General features: G+C 33.5%; 2 protein-coding genes across 2 annotated transcripts in view; one reads left to right on the forward strand and one right to left on the reverse strand.

Annotated features, from left to right (window-relative positions):
* Nucleotides 1-1,719: 1,719 nt before the first annotated feature.
* On the reverse strand, nucleotides 1,720-15,030 carry LOC125670740 (peptidyl-prolyl cis-trans isomerase FKBP1B-like; the record flags this gene model as incomplete). Its single annotated transcript, XM_048906093.2, has 5 exons — nucleotides 1,720-5,401; nucleotides 6,723-6,796; nucleotides 6,962-7,074; nucleotides 9,350-9,397; nucleotides 14,853-15,030. Coding segments are annotated over 5 exons (468 nt in total), but the record flags the coding sequence as incomplete, so codon positions are not given.
* Nucleotides 14,935-22,362, forward strand: part of LOC125670732 (mediator of DNA damage checkpoint protein 1-like) — a 45,425-nt gene continuing 37,997 nt past the window's right edge. The window contains exons 1-4 of the mRNA XM_048906085.2: nucleotides 14,935-15,219; nucleotides 16,177-16,277; nucleotides 17,139-17,202; nucleotides 18,686-18,741. Of these exons, the coding sequence (XP_048762042.2) occupies nucleotides 16,188-16,277; nucleotides 17,139-17,202; nucleotides 18,686-18,741 (210 nt within the window). The 5' untranslated portion in view covers nucleotides 14,935-15,219; nucleotides 16,177-16,187. The remainder of the gene's footprint in view (nucleotides 15,220-16,176; nucleotides 16,278-17,138; nucleotides 17,203-18,685; nucleotides 18,742-22,362) is intronic.

Raw genomic sequence — 22,362 nt, forward strand, 5'->3', positions numbered from 1 at the left:
GCAGCTATGTAGTGTTATAAACTGAACTGACATCTAGACTATAGCCCTATGTAGGGATAACAATTAAGCATTAATTCATACAATACGTTCAATAGACCTATATATCCAGCCTAGCAACTAGACTAGCCGCTATGATCTTGAACGCAACCCTGGTTACTGATACGAAATGACATACCGCATCAAAATCTTACACCCATTGAGGTTATTTGGGATGGGAACTGTTTCTTTTCGGCCGATTTCCAATTTACTGTTTTGGCTCACAGGGCAGACAAGTCGAATGTCGAGTCTGTAGTATTATCGAATTATTGATGATCATTAACAGGTATCTCCACCAAGATACATACACCTACATATCGTCCAACCAAACAGATGTAGTATGTTCTTGAAACGTTCGTTTCTGACGAAGCCAGGGTGTCGGATGACATGACAAAATATCTGCAGAACGAGATATCACGATCGGTGAAAGATGGCTATTCCATATTATCTATGCATCTATAAATGCCTTGAATCGATCAATTGTCACAATATTTCCATCAATACAAAATGTGACATCGAATTTGAAAATTGTTTTACGGAAAACAAAAAAGATGGCTGATGAGTTGGAGATCGATGTAAAGGTCCCAAGCTAGATTTGTAAGATGCAAACACACAGAAGCAATGTTAGTGAGAGCCCTGATCCTTCTGATTATTTAAGTCAATATTGCTATCCCCTTTCTTGATTATTTATATCAAGAATTTTAAAGTTCCAGGTTCCAAAAAGATGATGGCCACGGCTATTCAGTATTATCACTGATCCCTGATCAAATTGCTAAACTGGGCGATTCTGAAGTTAGTAACTTAAATTAGCAAATGACCTGGTGTTTTGGGGAGAGACTCGGAAAGTGCACATCCTGATGACCTAAGTTGGTACTGTTAGAGAGGAGGAGGGTTTGTGTAAGAAATAAGGGGACAGACCCGACAGTTTGCTAGCAACGTTTAGAATTATATTACAGCGATATATTCCCGGACATTAAAACACTCCTGTAGCAACGTTTAGAATTATATTACAGCGATATCTTCCCGGACATTAAAACACTCCTGTAGCAACGTTTAGAATTATATTACAGCGATATCTTCCCGGACATTAAAACACTCCTGTAGCAACGTTTAGAATTATATTACAGCGATATCTTCCCGGACATTAAAACACTCCTGTAGCAACGTTTAGAATTATATTACAGCGATATCTTCCTGGACATTAAAACACTCCTGCACCTTACCAGTGACCTCCAGTAAAACTGAACATTCTTTTTCTGGAGGATTAAAAGCTATATGAGATTAATGATGAATGAAGACTCTGGCTCTTATGCATATTCCCCATTCCATTAACATACCTTGGAAGAGTTCGCAAGGAAAAATAAAAGAAGGTTGTTCAAGTCATGCATCTTGTTGATTAAACTTAAAAATAAGAGATTCTCACTTAAAGTAAAACCAAAAATGCCAAGTCATTTGGAGAAGATACTGAGATACCTCAAGCAAATGGTTCACATTGGGCATCCAGTACTTTTGATTTGGACAACTTCAAAACAGTCTTGTTAATTCAAGCATGTGATAGTATGCAACCATTCTTAAGGAAGTTGTAAATTATATTTAACATTTATGTCATAGACATATGCTTAGGTGCATGAATAACAAAAACTACAGATCTGGTCCTGTTGTACAGATATACTTTCGACATTCTTAATACTTACATTCATTTATTCAAATAAAACTTAACAAAATGCAATATTAGACACAATGTTGATAACATCTTGTAAAAATGTTACAAAATTGTCTGCAAATAAAAAAAAGGATACAGAAAAACCTCAGAAGTCAAAACTACTTCAACCATCGCAAAGGACAGTTACACTGATTTTCTGAAACTTGTGTAGATATTCATCTAAACATTTCTTTAAATTACCATGCTCAAACAAAATAATACCATATTCAACTTTCTGAGCACATCAGGTGCTGTGAAATTTGGTAAAAGGTGCATTTACTAAAAAATGATTTTTTAAAAAACCAAACAAAAATAAGGTTTAGGTTGTAGGTTTTTCCTCTTAACAGTGAAAAAATATATGCTTGATGTTGAATCAAAGCACAAAAGAAATACAACTGATGCACTGGTAGAGGCAGGCATATAATTCAATGTCATTTCCACTCTCAGTGGATAATTGAAATTAATTACATAAGCATGTACATAAGACTCATACAAAACAAAGCTGTGTTTTATAAAGATTTATACCTTTGACGAAGAATACTCAAATTGGGGAATGCATACTTAATCTCCACACTTTGACCTTTTCTAAATGACCCCCAATCTTCATCTGTAAAATGATATATTCTATCAAACTTCGACAATTCCCGCATTACAAAGTGTGGGTACAGACAGAAATACAACTTCAATCTTTCTCAGACTTGGAACTTTTCCACTTGAACTAGTAATATAAAACACCTTCAGTGTTAATCATGAGCATTTAAAAACTCAGCAATTTGACAACACATTCAACCTCTGTAATGGCCATAGTGGAGGATCATGACATGTTTACCTGCTGTCGTAGGTAAAAATTGTGTTCAGTATGAGCTAATTCTACATCTGTACAATTCTTGTTATGGTCTGAACAAGCCATGCCCTGTGACCTTGACCTGGCTTTAAGAATGATGATAAACCCTGGTCATAAGCAATCCTTGTTAAATCATGGACTTTTACAGTCTCTGTATTACAAAGTTATGATTTGAAAAAAATAAAATAAATACAAAATCTAAAACTATCTTTAAAAAAAATTAAAAATCAGTCTTAAAAAAATCATGTACACAAGATAATTTTCCAGGCAAAAAAAAATAAAAATAAAAATGCATGGACAGACAGACTATGCTAAATCTCATTCATGAGATTACAATAAATACTTAAAGCCCCAGATCAAATTATTCATAATCACATTATGTGCATTTCATCCATTAACAGATCATTTGCCCTATCTTAATATATACAAAGTACATACATGTAATAGCAGTACTATCATACAATTAATAGCACTCTCCAACTTATGTGTATATCATCTGTTTCAAAGATTGGCATATGCACACCAAAATAAGATAAAAATGGAATTTGTGTTCAGTTTCAGGTCAAATATAATTTCCCTCTACGTACTGGTACTCTGTCTATATAACCCTCTCTATCCTGGTTAGCAGCAACTGAAGATATTGATACTAACTGAAGCTAATTCCCAGATATTGATACTAACTGAAGCTAATTCCCAGATATTGATACTAACTGAAGCTAATTCCCATGTTCATAATAACACCGGCATCTGCTCCATTGTACAGAAGTTTCTCAGTAATCAAAAGCTTTGATTTTATAGTATAACAGTCAGTATTTATCTTGAACATATATCGGTCATCATTTTCCTGTTCACTTCTGAATTACAATACTCTGGTAATCGATGACATCACAATGCATTTCTTTCACATTTGTGTTGAAATCAATCATCTGTGTCACTGACATTTCTCACTCAAAAAATAATTTCATATACAAAACATTTTTTGTCTTTCTATTCAAACATGTCTTTTCACTAAAAACATTTAAAAGATTCTAATGTAAAAGCTGGTTACATACTAAATTGATGAATCCAGTAACTAAAAAGTCAAATTACATCTCATTGACAGGCATGGATCATCAGATCAAACCTTCACCGTCAAGTCTCATTTGATCTGAAGGTCCATGCCTGTCAACGTGATATGATTTAACTCTTGGCATCAAATAAACATGGTAATATAGTACTATATATCGAGTTTCTAGCACTTCATGTTTATGTATATCTGACACGTTTTATACACAAGTAAAACTACCCCTTTTCATCGTCTGATGTGTTTGTGGTGCATGCTAGGAGAAATATGGAGTTTCTGTTATGAAGAAAATATTTTAGATACACTAATTAAGTGCCCTTTGTGCCCAAAAGATCGGGGGGAAAGGATGCATTTATTAAATTTACATTTGTGTGTGTGTGTGTGTGTGTGTGTGTGTATATATATATATATATATTGTGGAAATGGGTAAGGGTGGTTATTGCGGCAATATTTACAATGCTATAATATATTATCACTGAAATCATTTCAATATACACATAGAGCAAAACGTTGCAATGTTCTCTTGATTGCACATACAATATATAAATTCAAAAATGGGTATCTCTGTTCTATTCTTATCCCATTTTCTAGTCGTATTTTGTCAGTTTTAGCATATATGACAAATTCTAACAGCACAATGTTTTTAATCAATACATTTAACTGACCCTTATTTTAGAACATGGTCTGTTCATATTCATACAACCCATTACAATATGATGTCTATAAATAACTAAACAATGCAAAATACATGAAAATTCTACAAAAAGGTAAATAAATGTAAAAAGTATTTTCATTTCTCCAAAAAAATTATTAAATTTGATTTTGGAGTTTCCTTTTACACATGGTCTTCAAACAATACACCATAGAAAATTTGACCCATCTAGCACACATACTATCCATTCCTAAACAAGCAAACAGCTGAGTTCTTGAAATCTTAGTCTGGCATGCTGGACATTTTGATAATTTCAAAAGTAAAGACAATGAAATGTGCAGTCACTCTCTGCTAGTCTGAAGAAATTTTTGGTGGAAAAAATCTTTGGACTGGCAGTCTTCAAAAACTCTGCATACAAATATATTTTGTAATAACAAACCTTAATTGTTTTAGTGTCAAAACAGGTTTGTAAATATAAATTTTCATTAACTTCGCAAAAGTTTCACATAATTATGCATATGGTTCATATGTCTATAAATACAGTTTCATGATTACAAACTTTCATGAGTTTTGAGAAGTGTTTAGAGCACAAAAGTAGAGAATGGATACGGTTCTGGCAAGGAAACATACATTTCAATACTTCTATCTTATCATCTGATCACATTTCAATACTTCTATCTTACCATCTGATCACATTTCAATACTTTTATCTTACCATCTGATCCTGCTAACACATGCATAAAACATTAAAACTAAAATAGCCTATGTCTGTGCAATAAAATTCATCATATAATCACTACTGCTCACCAAAGACATAAACAACATTATTATATTATAAAGCACAGACATGTACAATGCTGTAACTCTCGTAAACATAAGAAATATTTCTTAATGAACACAGAATCAAAATACTCAGATATGCACACACTGGAAACATGTCTGACAAATCTTCTATTTCCTCCTTTGTTGAATATAATTTTTCCTTTCTTTGTATAGGAGAGGTTTTAATAAATTAGATAATATAGTTGTATAGTTTGCCTCTGACACATTCACTCCAAACTAAGCAGCTCTACATCAAATATCAGCTTTGCATTGGGAGGGATAGTATTCTGTGTCAAGGAAATAAAAAAAAGCCTCGACATCTAATTTAGTTTGCCTCTGAAAAAAGTGAATTATGACAAGAAATGTTTCAAAAACATGTATGACCCCATGGTGCAAAATTGAACAATTCAAGGTATTGAGCGGGCAATATCTATCTATGTCCAGAGTGGATTGACCCTTGACCATGAGACCTCAAAATCAACTGGGGTCATCTACTTCTTAGGATGTAACAGTGTAACAAGTTTGGTGTCAATCAAGCAAATGATTCTCAAAATACAATGTATAAAGAAAAGACAATATATTACTATGTTCTGTTTGACCCTTGACCATGTGAACCCAGAATTAATATCTTGAATTGTTTTGGCACTACTATCATTTAAATGATACATGTTTATAACCCTATTCAATTTTGCACCATTGGGGCATACATGTTTTTGATTATCTTATTCATGACATAATAATGCTATCAAATAAGCAATAACTTTAAAGTAGCTGATATTGTATACTTGGCATATATCTAACTTACTTAAAACACAGTTCAAGCTTAAATCAAGACACATTTAAAATAGAGAAAGTTTTGGGGCCTTTTTATGTACACAATTGTACCTTGTTCTTTACAGATATTTCAACACCACAACACAGCAAATATTTACTTCATGAAATGTATTCTTCCATATACTATTCATATGAAGAGTCTTGAGAGACACAAAACATGTACATTGTTCTTGATGAAGCTTGATTCAATAATTTGATTTACTTTTCAATGTGCAGGTAATAAATTGTATGAAATTGTTAGACGAAAGGTGAAGATAACTAACAGTGATCTATATCATAACTCCTATAAGCAATACAAAATAGAGAGTTGGGCAAACACGGACCCCTGGACACACCAGAGGTAGGATCAGGTGCCTAGGAGTAGTAAGCATCCCCTGTCGACCGGTCACATCCATCGTGAGCCCTGTATCTTGATCAGGTAAACGGAGTTATTCATAGTCAAAATCAGAGTGCAAAGAATGGTCTAACAATCTGTATGAAACACGTCAGACAGCATTTGACCCAATGACAGGTTGTATTGGCAAACTAGATCCAGATTTGATTTACACCACTTCTGGCATATGTAGTCGCACAGTACGTTTGAAGTTTCTCCTTCACAGCTGTTAATATTTTCGTGAGGAGCAAAGATAGGGACTTGTTAGAGCACTTACTGGATCCAGCAATGTATCTTTGTAAGGTTTTTATGTAGTTTAGGAATCCAGTAAAGGTACGGTAACTCATTCATTTGACCCATTGACTGGGATAATAAATATGCATATATAAAGGATATACTCCTGGATAACCGATGGCTCCGTATCCATAATCTGGACTACAGGTTAATATGGCACGCTCTCCGATACTCATCTGGAAAAGGAAAATCATAATCCATCAAATATCAAAACTTGTCTTCAAGCTGCTCTCACACAGGTACATAAATATCCAGTATGACTCACAATGTATCATTGAATGCTAGTATCTCAATGAACTGTATCACAAATTATAAATAAAATGGCTGAAATGAAAACTTACTTTGGCTACGCCTTCATCCCAGCCTTTGATGACTTCTTGATGACCAATCCTGAACTTGAATGGCTGTCCCCGCTCTCTTGATGAGTCAAATGTTTGACCATTTTCTAATGTCCCTACATATAGATATTTTATACTGTGAGCATCATGTTCAGAATTGCTGTCAGACTTGCCCGTAACAACCTACTTCTTTGACTTCATATAAAGAATATTTCAGCTGTATTTGGACTTTGAATATGAAGGCAAGGATAGAAATCTCAAACTGCAATTTTTAAAAAACATAACAATTCAATCCAATGCATTTTACCACAAAAATATTCATTTGCAATTTTATCACCACATCAATTGATTTGAGCCGTTCCTAACAAAAAAGACCCTTATCATATCCAACAATGTTTTTCAAAAAACGTCATAATGAAAAAATATGATGTAATTTTTTGCATACTTGTAAAGAAATAGTTCACGATTACCAATCACGAGTTTGTTGTCATCTTTGATTGACTGTAATATTATAACGACAATCAATATTGCTCTAATATTTTGAGGGATTTTTCTCTATATGTCACACTTTAGCACTAAGATACTTAAGGGCCCTTTTTGCTAGGAACGGCTTATTTGATCAAAATTGACAAGGAACAAATCTTTGCACAGTTGTTTTCAATAAGAAAATATAGAGTACAGGCTTTGAACATAAATATACATTATGTATTCACACAGTTTGAAAAGTACAATATAATCTATAAATTCAATTCAGTGTTACTCAACACCTATGCTAACTTTTTTTGTAAAAAAAAAACACCTTGTGATGAAATTACTTATATCCTTGCATTTATTTTTTAAAATGAGGAATATTTTCCTGAATTATGACATCATTCACATGAATTGCATGCAATATCGTGGGATATTTTAAAAATTTGTCACATACATTGCAGTGTCTGTTCTTTCACATGATGATATAGTGCTCTTATTTGGCTAGTCTGATTTTCATCCCTTGTTATAGGGCCAAATATAGACACAACTCTACCTTGTTCTTTGTATATTATATAACTCATAAAAATATATATCATTTGTTTTTGTTGAAAACCGAGGTCTCCCCAACTCCCTAAATAGAAAATGCTCCAAATTACACTCCCACCCCTTAATGGATTGCATGGTATGGAGGAGAAAGCATTAGTAGGAACATAGACACTATGAACTGCACTATGTGCATTGAGGAAAAAGATGAAGAAAAGATTCAACATTGATATGACCAATGTCAGGGAATTTTTAGGGTCTGTAGAGGACCGAAATTTGGCCCCATTCCCAATGCCAAAGAGCAAGTGTTTTTCCCAAAATGATGCCTTTAAAATATTCCCAAATGATGGATGCTTTGATTAGAATATGCCCGGAGGCGCCATCCAACCTTGGTGCCACTCTGTTGCAAAACATTTTTGACAGTTTTTTCTCTGCCAAAGACCGAAAATTAAAGCTTGTTTAAGCCACATTGATAATGAAATATCAAATGGTTAACTTTTTACTTGTTTTTCTTATTTACATGTATTTGTATGAAACAAATTTCCCAATTTCAATCAAATATCGTTATTTTTCCCAAACTTGAAGGCCCTGGCCCCTGGATTCAAGGGGTAAAAAAATCCCTGAATGTCATTCTTGTACATGTACAATGTATATGATACAAAAAAAGAAGTACCAGTAGGAAAGTGAACACATCCTTGTACATAAGAAAAACTGTAAACACTCCTCTTTGATTCACTATAACTTTTAGGAAAATAATTGGATCCTCACATCCTGACAATATGCATATTAAATTTGCAAATGGCAATGAAGCATTGTACAAAGTTTCAAGTCTATCGGATAAGCCATATAGGAGGAGAAGTGTTCACAAGATATTTTACATCCTCCACCCCTCTTAGATCCACTATAACTTTTTGGAAAATAATTGGATCCTCAAGTTCCGACAATATGCACATCTACAAATAGCAACGAAGCATTGTACAATGTTTCAAGTCTATCCGATGAGGAGGAGAAGCGTTCACAAGGTTTTGTGACAGACAGACAGAAGGTACAAAAACAATATGTCTCCCTAGAAGAGGTGAAACAAAATTACATGTACCTGATTTAGATTTCCTGTTGATATTGTGATGAAACAGTTTTATATCTCATAACTTTAAGACTGTTGACAAATATTTTGAATTACTTCTTTATGGATATACATAAAAGCAAAATCTTGCATAGAGAGGATAATTCAGTTACAGGTTTTCGTAAACATATGTATAATAATGAATTTCTGTATCATAGTCAGTGGCATGGTTGATTTTCATCATCATGTGCATGCATGCTAAATCATTCAAAATGAGAAATTGTTAACATTCTCCACTTTCTGATACAACATACCTGTGTAATGAACAACCACCACCTGACCTTTCTTTGGGTATGTTTGACCTGTGAATAATAAACACACAGTCTTAACATTGCAGGCATACATTTCACAAACTCATACTATCTTATTTGTTGCAGATTTTTACTGAGTCACATTGAAAGCTGTTTTCTGGTATAGTACTTTTGAAATGTAAAGTTATAAATAAACTACATGTAGCATCTGTATAACAGAATTTTTCTGGACTGATAAGAAACTGATACCTTATCGATAATCTGATTCAATACCTACACTGGGTACTTAAATTCATAAGAAAGTGTACATAAACACAATTATGGAAAAGTTTAGCAACGAATACAAACAATCAAGACTTTGTAAAGAATGCTTATCTACAGTAAAATATCAATATATCATTATTCTTTAATTGAACCAGGATACATTATCCAGAAAATTTTGCCTAGATGCACGAATTTGTGCATTATAGGATGAGGGCAAATTCTCCAAGTTTCAAATTTATGCATTATACAGGATGAGGGCAAAATGGGTAAAAGTAAATCAAGGGGGAAAATTCCCAGAATACATTATTCAAAAGATAGAGTCAAGAGAGTATTCTACTTGATAAATGCATATCCAAAAAAAGAAAAGTCAAATATTAGAGGAGATGGGGACTATGGATTGGGTGGGTGTCCTTCAACAACTATAAAGTCAACACCACATAAAAAGTGCTTGCTCACAATAATTAAAAAGCTAAAGGCAATTCTGACATTTTTAGAATATCAATATCATAATTCATTGTCAGAAACCCATTCGGTCGCACTTTTACTTCGAAGTGCGACTAACCATGGGTTTCCAACGATGATTATAATTGCATTTAATTTTGTCCTTTTACAACAACCTTTATCTGAGTATGCATAACTCTGAGTGAGAATGCACTCAGTAGACGCAGGCTATGAAATATAGGACTCACGGTATCTGCAAATTTTCAGGGAAATTGTGAAAGTGATGACTCTCATCACAAAACACTGATTCACTCTTCATAAATACTAATTTTCCAATGTTATGAATTTCACATTTAAGATGTCAGTAAATTATATGAATGTAAAATGATACTTATTTTCAAGTTTTCAATTACAATTTTTCGCAATGTTGGAGTTCAAATATGTATGGCATGCCATATCTATTCCTCCATAAAGATATTTTATAAAATTTATGACATATCTTCTATTTTCAATAAGATATCTTATAAATTGTATAAGATATCTCATATAGTTTACAGTTTATAAGAGATCTCATAAAATATACAAGATATCTATATATATATATGATATCTCATAAACAAAATATATAAGATATCTTATAAACTATATATGATATCTCATAAACTTTATAAGATATTTTGTGAACTATATATGATATCTCATAAACTTTATAAGATATCTTGTGAACTAAAGTGAAATACTCCTTTGTGATGTAGAGAACTAAGTTCATTCGTGATTGAATCCTGTTGTATATTCATTACATTTTCTACAAGTTGCATTACTTGTAGACTCTAGGTCAGGGTCATTGGTGTAGGAAGAAACCCTATGTATTCAGAAAAAACTCAGATGGGAACTGTGACCTCTTGGATTTCTTAATTCTACCAACAAGAGTTACAGTCAGAAGACAATATAACTCATTGGGAAGCATGACTATACTTACCCAATCCCCCTTGGAATAAAAGATACAGCCAAGGGCAATATTTTTAAAAAGGTAGACCAAAGTCTAAGATCACTAGGTCAAAGTCCTGGTACCAAATGAAAGGACTGGTAACAAGGCATCTATATGTCAAATATCAAAGCCCTATCTCACTTGGTTCAAAAGATATTGCCAAGGTTAATTTAAAAAAAAAAAAAGTATGATGGTGACATTGATGCCGCCGCCAACACCAAGGTCATAACAATAACTCTCTGGACATCTGCCAAGTGAGCTAAAACAGGCATTTCCACCCAAAAGCTAGACATGGTTTGTAGATAGACTCAGGAAATAGTCCTGCATAGCTCAGCCGTCAGAGCACTTGTACAGGATTGCTGGGTTTCAGGATCCACTTCCCAGTCCAACTGTAGATTGTGTATTGTCTCAATCCTTTTCTATGTTAAAGACCAATTCAATTGCTGTCAGTAAATTCAGTTGGTAGAGCACCTGACTGGAGATTCTGTAGTTTAAAGTTTGGTCGGGTTTATTGCATTTTCTTAATTCCTGTTACAATAGCTACAGATAATTGTGTCATAGCAGACTTTTTAAGTTCAGGACTTGTATTCAGGGAGATATTGCATTGCTGTCCTGGGGTAAACTACTTCAGTAGAGAATGGCAAAGGTCAAACACAATACAAGATTTCAATTATTGAGTCTCAATAGGTTAGTGGTTTGAGCACCTCAGTGGCCTGAAAAGTAATTGTAGGCATTTGGGTTTGATTCCTCATCATGGTACAGAATTTCTCTTTTAATCAGGTCCAGTACAATCTCAATATTCAGCTATACAGCTTCATCTAGCTATATACAGCTTTATAAAGCTATTTCAAATATGCTTGATTTAGCTATTCAAAACCTTTTTTCAATTTAATATCTAGAAGCATGAAACTGAATTTCCTTGAGTGAAAAAAATTCATCCATGTACTCGATACAACACATTGTAAACAAAAAATGCTTTCTCAAGAAGGAGTTTTGGTTCAAATTAATTCTAAAAGCATAAAACTGAATTTCCTTGAGTGACAAAAATATTCATCCATGTACTTCATACAACACATTGTAAACAAAAAATACTTTCTCAGGAAGGATTCTAATTCAAAACCGTCAAACATTTTGCGCTTATGATTATTAAATTGTTGAAAAATAGTTATCCCATATTCAACATTGAATAAAAGTTACCAATGAGGATCAACAGAATAATGGATTGGGAATCAGATTCCACAATGTAAAGTCATCATTATCTATGCACACAGTGTAGTGGACAGTTAACAACACAAAAGAAATTGATATTCTCTTTTCATGAAAATTCTTAAAATGATGAAATATTAAATAAAAACACAATTGTTATAGTTAGTTCAAAGTTAACATGTTCAAAATTGTTGTACAACTTTTTTGCTATGCCAATACACTTAAGAAATTCAATATAAACTAGCTTAATCAAGCTATTTCAAATACCTTTATACAGCTAAATACATAAGTGGTAAATATAGTACGGCAGAAACCCGAAAGTCCCGGATAGCGATTTTTTGAGATTTCTCTCTTATGCTGCATGTAATAGTACACAATTTGCAGAGGTTACTGTTTGTAACCTAGTTACATAAAAAATATAAACTTTTTCTGAGAATTCTTTTATAAATGAACTGAATCAGAGTTTAAACCTGCCAAAAAGCAGTAAATCTAATACGTTTCAGAAAGTCGGAACCCAAACACGGTCGAAGACACTGATCGATTTCCACAGCCCCTTTGTAAATACTGGGTTTTAAGTAATCCAATTCATGCAAAAATATTAATCCAGACTACATTTTATGTTTCTATGATTATTTCCACAACACAGAATAATAAAAACTGCTGTATTTTGTGATCATGATATTGTTTAAATGAACAAGGAGGTCCCCTTAGTTGGTCAATTCCTCCCCAAAAAGCATACATGTAAAATGATAGCTGAGGATGTCTGTCAGTAATTAGTAATGATCGAAATTAATCATTGATCCCGTTGCCCAACTCTGGTTACGTGAAGGCTCCTCATTCACTCAAGAGCCATAATTTTGAATAAAAATCTAAACTCCAAAAGTAAAGAAACTATACTCCTTAAACATGATAAATAATGTAACCCAAAAAGTGTGCATTTACAACAATTTGTCATTTTGATGAAGAAAGAAAAAGGAATTATGATAAAACAGTCTTTAATCGACTTGATGATGAAATGATAATGCAAAATGTTTTGTTTCTCTTCGATAAATTACACAGGACTACTTTAAATTACACAGCATGTGCATTTGTACTCTGCATCAAAATATTAATTGAATTATAAAATCATTCAATTACAAATATGTTTCAACAACTGAAGTTTAAAAAGAAGCACATTATTTAAAGTGTATATCAAAGTGGATTGAAATATTGCAAGAAAAAAAAGAAAAAGGCAAATCTAGCACACACGTTTTCAAAACAAGTGCATGTCAACGAGACTGGTTTGTCAAAACAATTTCACAAAGTCCCGAGATTCTTAATGGCTGCTGTGTAGATTTTTAAAACTTATGTTATTAAATGATTGTTTGTATTATCATTTTCATGTAAAATGAATTGTATTTTTGTTGAAAATGTTGGCTTGAAAAGAAAATATACTGTACTATTAATCATAAATAACTGTATGATGCAACTAGATAATGCACGTAATGTTTTTAATATTTATTATACATAATGATAGCTATTCATACTCTGGGGACAACAAGTTAGAGCCTCCGTTAATGTCCCCTATATACCTCGGTTAAGCGGCGCCAAGTCAAAAGTATCTCGCCGTGAACCCCTACCAGCCTGGAGTAGGTTATACGTTGTACTCTTTCTTCACTCAGAGCAACTCTGTCTGGCCAAGTGCATATACTACATTATGTATAATTACAAATAATATGTAGGGTGACACTATATAAATTGCTTATATAAATGCACAATATATATATGCAAATGCAATTTATTTAAGTTACCTTAGATATCTACAACTCAGTCTGACTCAATTTTGTCTATGTTTAATGTTAAAACGCGGACTTATGGTAGATCGCATAATCAAAGACCATACTCAGATTTCGGCACTTACAAAATGTATTAGATTTACCGCTTTTTGGAAGCTAGCTGAAAACTCTGGTTCAGTACCTTCATAATAGAATTCCCAGAAAAAGTTATACGATTCTCTTCTTTTAATAGGTCATAAACAGTCATCACAAAAAGTTTAATGCTGTTAAATCTACTATTGTAGAAAAATCATGCAAAAATCGCTATCGGCAGGACTTTCGGCTGCACTACATTTACCATCTATATATATAAGTTAATAAAGCTATATAAAGATATAGAGATTGATTGCACTGGACCTGTTAATAGACAACTACACTTTGCATACATGTATATGTCAAGCTGCAGTTATGTGGCTACCAAGTCGTAAAAAAATTCAAAACCAGTTACATGTTTGTCAGAAATTTGTCAAGAATTATTTCTCGACATGGGAAAAAGAAAACATTTCTTGAAGAAATGGGTTCTTTTACCCATGTGCATTAAATGTTATAACCAGTAATTACATGGATTATACAATTTTCCTTGGAGCTGATATTGCTCCAATTAGTTACTGGATACAACGGTTGAACTTGCAGTGGTAACGAGAGCAGCACTAGAAATATACACTATAATGGAATTTTTTCTCTCTCACTTTAGTGATAAGTTGCCTTTTTGTCAAAATTTGAGTACGTATGTTTACTGAAGGTATCAATGAATAGAATTATTGTTTTTATATTCAATCGTGAATATTTATACCATTTCCAGGAGTAATTTGTTGGACAGTAACTCCCATTTTTTGTTGTTTCCGAAATGGTACGGGCACCTGTCCGATGTAAACATTCGCACTTCCGCTTCTGGTGCAACGAGGCGCATGCGGAACGAAAGTGCGCGAAGCAGAAAAATTCTCAACTTCATTGAACTTAGACAAGACGAAGATGCAGCCAATGATTTATTGTGAAACATTGTAATTGTGTGTCGCGTATGCTACCACGTGTTGTCTATCTGAGAAGACTGCGTTTGAATGTCCAGATGTTTTTATATTTGATATATCTTGCTGATTACAGCTGAACACCCAGCATTAGAGAATCCCAGTACTTAGGCCTACATTTTAATATATTGACAAGTAAGCAGATTACATTCTAAAATTTTAGATAAAGAAAATCTTACTTTTCAAATTTATCTATATCTTTTAGTTCCACTGTCCGAAATTAGAATAATACGTTGTTTGAATGTAGACTGACGATTCATTCACTAAACACAACTCTGACAACAAGGGAGAACACTCAAAATGTCCCATACGCTCCCAGCTGTTTACATGTAATTGTGTTTGTTGACTATGTACTTTTACACCTTTGCGTTTTGGTTTTTTTATACCAAGTCTGCTTCCTTCATTAGTTGACTGATATTCTGATGCCTTGAGTAAGAATGCAGATGGTGTCATCTATATACATTTTACTGTTTTGTACATACTTGTTTTGATGAGTTAGATTAGTGTTGTACCGATAATCAGAAAACATCGATTGCTGACCTCAAAAAAGCTACCAATTCCGATAATTGATTTTTTTCCCCCCATGTAATCGATCATTGAATTTATTACATTTATTGTACTGTACACTATATTCTGGATTTAGTTCTTTTCCACTTCTAGAAACTTAAAGAATCAAAATGCGCATATTCATATACATAAGAAATGGAAAAGCATCTAAACAACATAGAATACACACTCATAACTGCTCTAAGTGAAGAAATACTTAAAACAGAGCACAGAAAAATTATTATTTAATATGTGGATACCCACTTTGAACTTGCAACCTGTATGTGGAACTAAATATGGTAGCAGCATTTGACCAGCATGCTAGACCTCTTGACCATTTAGTTAATTAATTAAAACTAGCTTTCTCGCCACACTGTCACTCGCTACACAGTCATTGAGAAAGGATAATTGACATTGAAAAGGGTGGTTCTTTTGGTATAGGACACAAAACTTGCCTATTATAGTACAAAGGTGGGGCCAAAATTATGGTGATCAAATGTCTGTTTTGCAAATGAGTGTCAATTATTGTTTACTATAATATTTCAGAGGACTGAAAAATGTCAGACTTGGAACAGACACAAGCAATTTATTTGGAGGACGATGATGAAGAAACAGATGAAGAAAGTACAGAAGGAAAAAAGAAAATAGTAATGTTGTTTTTAGATCACCTTTCATTCTGAGTTACACTCATATCATAAAAGGGCTGTATGCGTAGTGTGTCTGTGGATATATCTCTTTCAATCAGCATATTGTCGGTCAAATAAGAACAGTACTTAAAAGGCTAGGATAATCAAACATGGTACACATTTTCAATGTTTACAGGAAGAAACTTTTTTCAAGGCCAATTGTCAAGGTCAAACTTACATGGAAAATTTTATAAGCATAAAAGAAGATAGAAATAGTACTAATCAAACTTGATACACTTTCAAAGTTAGGTTATATTATGGCATGATGCAATGTTTCTTTGTATCTGTCTGTGTCTGTTCATTGCTTATCTGTTCATCCATCAGCAGCTTATGGAAAGAGTACTAATTACTAGGATAATGAACCTGGTACATATGTTCCATATGGTTAGAGGATGATGCCTGTTATTTTTCAATGTCAAGGTCATACTCTTATGGGTTATTATGAGGATAAACATTACCATTAAGGCTAAGATCATCAATTTTAACATAATGCCTGTACACAGGAAAGAGAAAAATTTTAGAAGGTCAAGTTAGTCATATTGATGTCAAGGCATCCCCATGTTGTGTGAATTCAAGTTGGGTTATTTTGTGACCCTTTGAGGCTATTCTGGGGCCATGCTATGGGGTAAAAAAAAAATTCATTGGAATAAAGATTTTTAAAAAATTCTTTAAAAACAGCAGAGCCCAAGTGAGCATTGTGGCCCATAGGACTTGTAAATGCCATCAACTGTGCTGTATTTTGAATATGCCCCAGTTTGGATGAGTCCTGCTGGGTATTAATGCCATAAGAACAGATCTAGTTCAGAAATTATTTATTTCCAGGTGTCATTTTTGAAAGTTTTAAAGCAAGAAGGATATCCAGAGAAGCTTTTTCCTTTGTATGATGGTAAAGTTTTAACTCTTAGTTTTTTTTTCATGAATAGTTGTTTATAGGTATAAGTGGATTTTCAAAAAGAGATCTTATCAATGCATTTCATTCCTAGGGATTCAACTTTTTCACCCAAAAATTCTCATGATGAGGACTTTATAAAGTTTTTTAGGATTTCATTGTCTCATTTTATTGAGTCTTTCATACAGATATACTGGTTTTAAGTTACCTTAACAGTAGACAACAGATTGGTTTTAAAAAATGCCATACTTGCAATAGAAGTAAATTGGTGAATATACACATTTAGTTCATCCTTGTTATTTTGGGCAGTTGTTGCTCACCATTTGATAGAATGTATAGTAAAGTGGCTAAAGATAACCAAAGTAGAAAATCTTACTGTCAGATAGATATTTTTTAGATGAAATATGCATGTAATAAAAGTCTTTGATTTTCTGTTTTTGAATTGTCTAGAATTTAGAGTAGACTCAGGTGACCTATTGCAATTGTTCTGCATCCGGTGTCGTCCATCGTCAGTCGTGCATTAACAATTGAACATTTTTAACTTCTTGGTAACTACCATTCCAATTCTTTTCAAATTTGGTATGAAGCATGTTTGGAACATTAGGGGGACTTACATTGTAAATTTGGGGACTCCTGCACCTCAGGGTCCTTAGGGGCGGAGCAAAAACTGTCAAAACTTGACCAATTTTCAGAAATCTTCTTCTCTACAACCACATACCTTTAAGAAAAACTAAATGCATAGTGATGTAGAGCAGGTAGACCTACCAAAATTGTAAATTTCATGATCCCTGGGATAGAAGTTTGGACTCCAGGGTGCGGCCAGACTTTATATATATATAGTGTATATGTGTAAAACATACATAGATACTATCTTCTTTAATGCTATTGATACTAAATTGAAACTAGATACACATTTAGAAGGAGTAGGTAGTCCTTTACCAAAATTTTAAATTTCATTATCTTAGAGAGTAGGGATTTGGTTTCAGGGTGTAGCCAAAATTATTATATTATGATTATTGTCTTTATCATTTGAAAGACTTCTTTAAGTTTGCTGATAAAGTATAAAAACTAAATTCATATTTAGGAAAAGCAAAAAAATTGTGTATTTCGCAACCCCAGGGTTAGACTTCAGCCCAGGTCCAAATTAGTCATATTGTGTTAATGTTACATAATATTGTATTACATGTATGTAAATACTTTCATCAGTATAGGTATTTTCAAGGGCATTTAAGTTTTAAGAACACATCTTGTTGGATATTTTAGCTGAATATTATAATTGAGCTTAGATATTCAGAACAGGGAATTTTTTCTCTATTTCGTAGCCCTTTCGACTAGTGGTGCTTTTAACTAATACTCAGGTGACATATAAGGCCTGTTGGCCCCTGGTTAACTTTTAATTATGGAAATTTGATTTAAAATATGAAGTTGAAAATTGTTCAGCACTAACGTTTATGTAATTTGATATGGTTATGTTTTGAAGGTGACAACGTGATTGGACGTCAGGAGGATGCTTGTAACATTGCAATTCCCTTAAAGGTTATAAACAGATACATATACAGTCTTCACAAAAACTTTTCTGACCGTCTAGCCAGTAGGGCTAGTAGGTTGGACATTTCTACTAGCCCAATGAAATTTTTACTAGCCCAGAAAAATAAGTAAAATTTTCAAAATTAGTCGCATCATTTCTCTTTCAATTTTATATTCTATTAAATACTGTCTCAAAAGATCTTAGCGTCCATGTTGCAATTGTATGAAAGCCACGGCCTGCCTTGACACCACGTCTCTTGAAACATCCTTCTCCTCTTCTCATATTTTTTTGTGCTTTGTCGGGTTTCAGATTTTTATTTCAGTTATCATCACGTTTTAAAGGTCAAGGATTTATTTGCAGTAGATGAAATGCTTTTAACCATGTGTGTTAAGCATCAAAGCAATAAGCGTCATAGTGGAAAGATTAACAAAGGAAAAGTTAAATGTAACATAGACTATATCTGTATAATTTTTATTAAAAACGATTTTTTATTGTAATTTACTAGTCCGTTGGGCTACTTTTGAGAAATTCTTTCTTGCCCAGACCAATTTTAACTCGGCTTGGATGTTGGGCTATGGAATTTTTGTGAAGACTGCATATATTTACATTTATTTGTATATAATGTTAAAACATACAATAAAATCATATCTATATGATATTGATACACTCTTTGGTCAAGAGGACTTGGCTACATGATTCAACTGTGACGTCACTGAAATTCTTGGGATAACTCTTCTCTACATCTTGGGCTAAAGCTGAGCTTCTACACAAGACAAATTACATGTTGAAAAAAGAATTTGTTTACATGCTAACCATTTGCTTCAAAGCATATACCTTCATGTATTTGTTCACCTTTTGATAGAATTGAATACTGCCTGTCATATAACTGCAGCTGCAACAAGGTCTTTTATACTTATTTTTTTTCATATTAGACACATGTAGTTTAAGAATTACGAACTTTATTACCAAATGAACAGACCCTTTACAGTGATTTTTTGGGGGTCAAAATGCCACCGATATTCGGCTGTTTCCCCTCACTAAAATTAGCTATTTTTCCCCAATTATATATATATATATTTCCCAATTTCAAATCTAGGGAAATTAGGCCATTTAAAAAAAAGGTTACCGTATATTGCTGACAACGAGTAAATACGTTTTTATACCCCCGCAACCAGTTTGGGGGGGGGGGGGGGGGGTATACTGGAATCGGGTTGTCCGTCTGTAGACGCAATGGTTTCCGGGCTTTAAAGCATTATCCTTTCCACCTACCGTCACCATATCATATATATGGACTACCCATGGGATGAAGATGTTCTCTATCAATTTTGGGGTCCAAAGGTCAAACGCACTGGACATCGAAGTAGCAATATGGTTTCCAGGTTCTAAAGCGTTATCCTTTCCACTTACAGTCACCATATCATACATATGGACTACCCATGGGATGAAAATGTTCCTTATCGATTTTGGGTCCAAAGGTCAAGCGCACTGGACATTGAAGTAGCAATATGGTTTCCGGGCTCTAAAGCGTTATCCTTTCCACCTACAGTCACCATATCGTACATATGGACTACCCATGGGATGAAGATGTTCCCTATCGATTTTGGGGTCAAAAGGTCAAAGGTCATGCGCACTGGACATCAAAGTAGCAATATGGTTCGGTTTGTCATGCCATTTGTTTTTTACACTCAGAAAAGAGGTAGTTTATACCTATTACCAACACCCTTTAGGAGATTGGGGTAAGCGGGGGGTATTCTTAGTGAGCATTGCTCACAGTACCTCTTGTTTTCTTCAGTTTTATTCTCCAAACCACTGTACATGCAAAAGGTTTTGTAAAGAATATGTGAAACAATAGAGGCATCCATATAAGCAGATATGCATTGAAGTATAGATAGTTTCCAGATACACATTAAGCCATATTGTTGACAATTTAGTTTGACCGCCATTGTATGTAGGGTCAAGCTAATAACAGGAAGTGGCCAACAGTATAAGGTTTTACTAAAATCCGAAAAATATAAAAAGGAGAGACATTCTGGAAACTTGATTATTAATATAATATTTACAAGATTATGGGTACAAATGCTGGTGAATTGATAATTTATTATTTTCTTTATGAAATTAGACAATAAGTATTTCTTAGGAAAAGTAAATATTATCTATGCAAGGTGTGACTTCCAATACATATTTAATGTTAAATAATGATTTATTTTATGATTTTAAATCAGATCTGAAATAAACCTCAAACAAAAAAATTGTTATTTGATTATTTTATGCATCTTTACTATTTTAATTTACTATGAATGATTTTTTCCAATTTGAGGAAAATGTCGCTAATTTTTGCCAATTCAAAAGGAGGGGTGGTAGTTTGAAAAATAAAAAAAATCACTGCTTTATACCAGGTGTTATACATGTTGTATGAACACAACCTCAAAACTCTCAATGCTATGATCTTTGACATTACATATTTTCATTTTTCAGGAGCTTTCTGAATTTTTAATAGCATGATAGGCAATTTCAAAAAGTTGCAACAATATCACAGAATGGCTACTCACTTTGCATGTAATTTTCATTGCCAAGCAAGTTGTTTGATTATGTATGCACACAAATTCTCCTTTTATGATTTGCAACACTGTAAGACAAGGCATTGTTCTATAATCTAGATCATCACAGATGTAAAAATAAGAATGGGGTATCTTTTTTATAATATGATATAATAAAGATACAGTTGGCATGTGATCAAATCTAACATGAAGCCTGAAGGGCTTGATTATAAAATCACATTTGAATTTTGCAGTCATGACCTCTTGACCGGAGAGTGACCTCTTGATCGGAGAGTTTTTCTTATTTGATATAGAAGTTTTGTCATATATCCTTTCTACAGCCATAGCTGGGGAAAAATTACATCCTAAAAGCAACCAAAAATAAGGAAGTCTTTCGCGGATACTTCTTGTCGGAGTGACCCCTGTGCCGTGGCCTTTGGACACAGAGGACCGATCTTGGTGCTCATTCTGTAGGATATTCAACCTACTTTTCCTTGATGCAGAGTGTGTATTGATACAGTGGATCATATTTTTATAAGGACTTGTCACACACACACACATCTACCCACCCCACCCACACCTTCAGCGGGACATTCTTCAAAATCTCCAGCTTTCAATAGGATGTTTAAATTTTCATAAATTTTTGGCAGTTGTCCTGATTTTCGTACATTCAGCTAAATACACTCTAATTAACACATTTTTGACCCCAGACTTGCTTATCAAATCAGTATCCATTGTCTAAAAATGCGTTATGGCCAAAAACAGAGATTGTGACCCCCTGCACTGGGCCCCAGGGGAGGATATCATATTTGAAATGGTTTAGAAGGGGAAGTTGCATCCTATCAGTAGATAAAATTACAAATGTCTGCTTTTATTCTGGCCAATTTTATATATAAATCCTTGAATATGCTACAAGTAGAAGAGTTTCATGAAAGCATTTTTCCTGATTTACATACCATTTAAAATTGGACTGGAAAAGGTTTTGCTTAATAGGCACACACACAATCCAGGTGTCAAAAGAAAAAGGAATCTCAATAGAAGGTGACGAAAGAAAGGGAAGGTTAAAAGGTGGGAAAAAAATTTACATCCTAA

The sequence above is a fragment of the Ostrea edulis genome, chromosome 4 (genome assembly GCF_947568905.1).
Source record: "Ostrea edulis chromosome 4, xbOstEdul1.1, whole genome shotgun sequence".
Classification (NCBI taxonomy): Eukaryota; Metazoa; Mollusca; class Bivalvia; order Ostreida; family Ostreidae; genus Ostrea; species Ostrea edulis.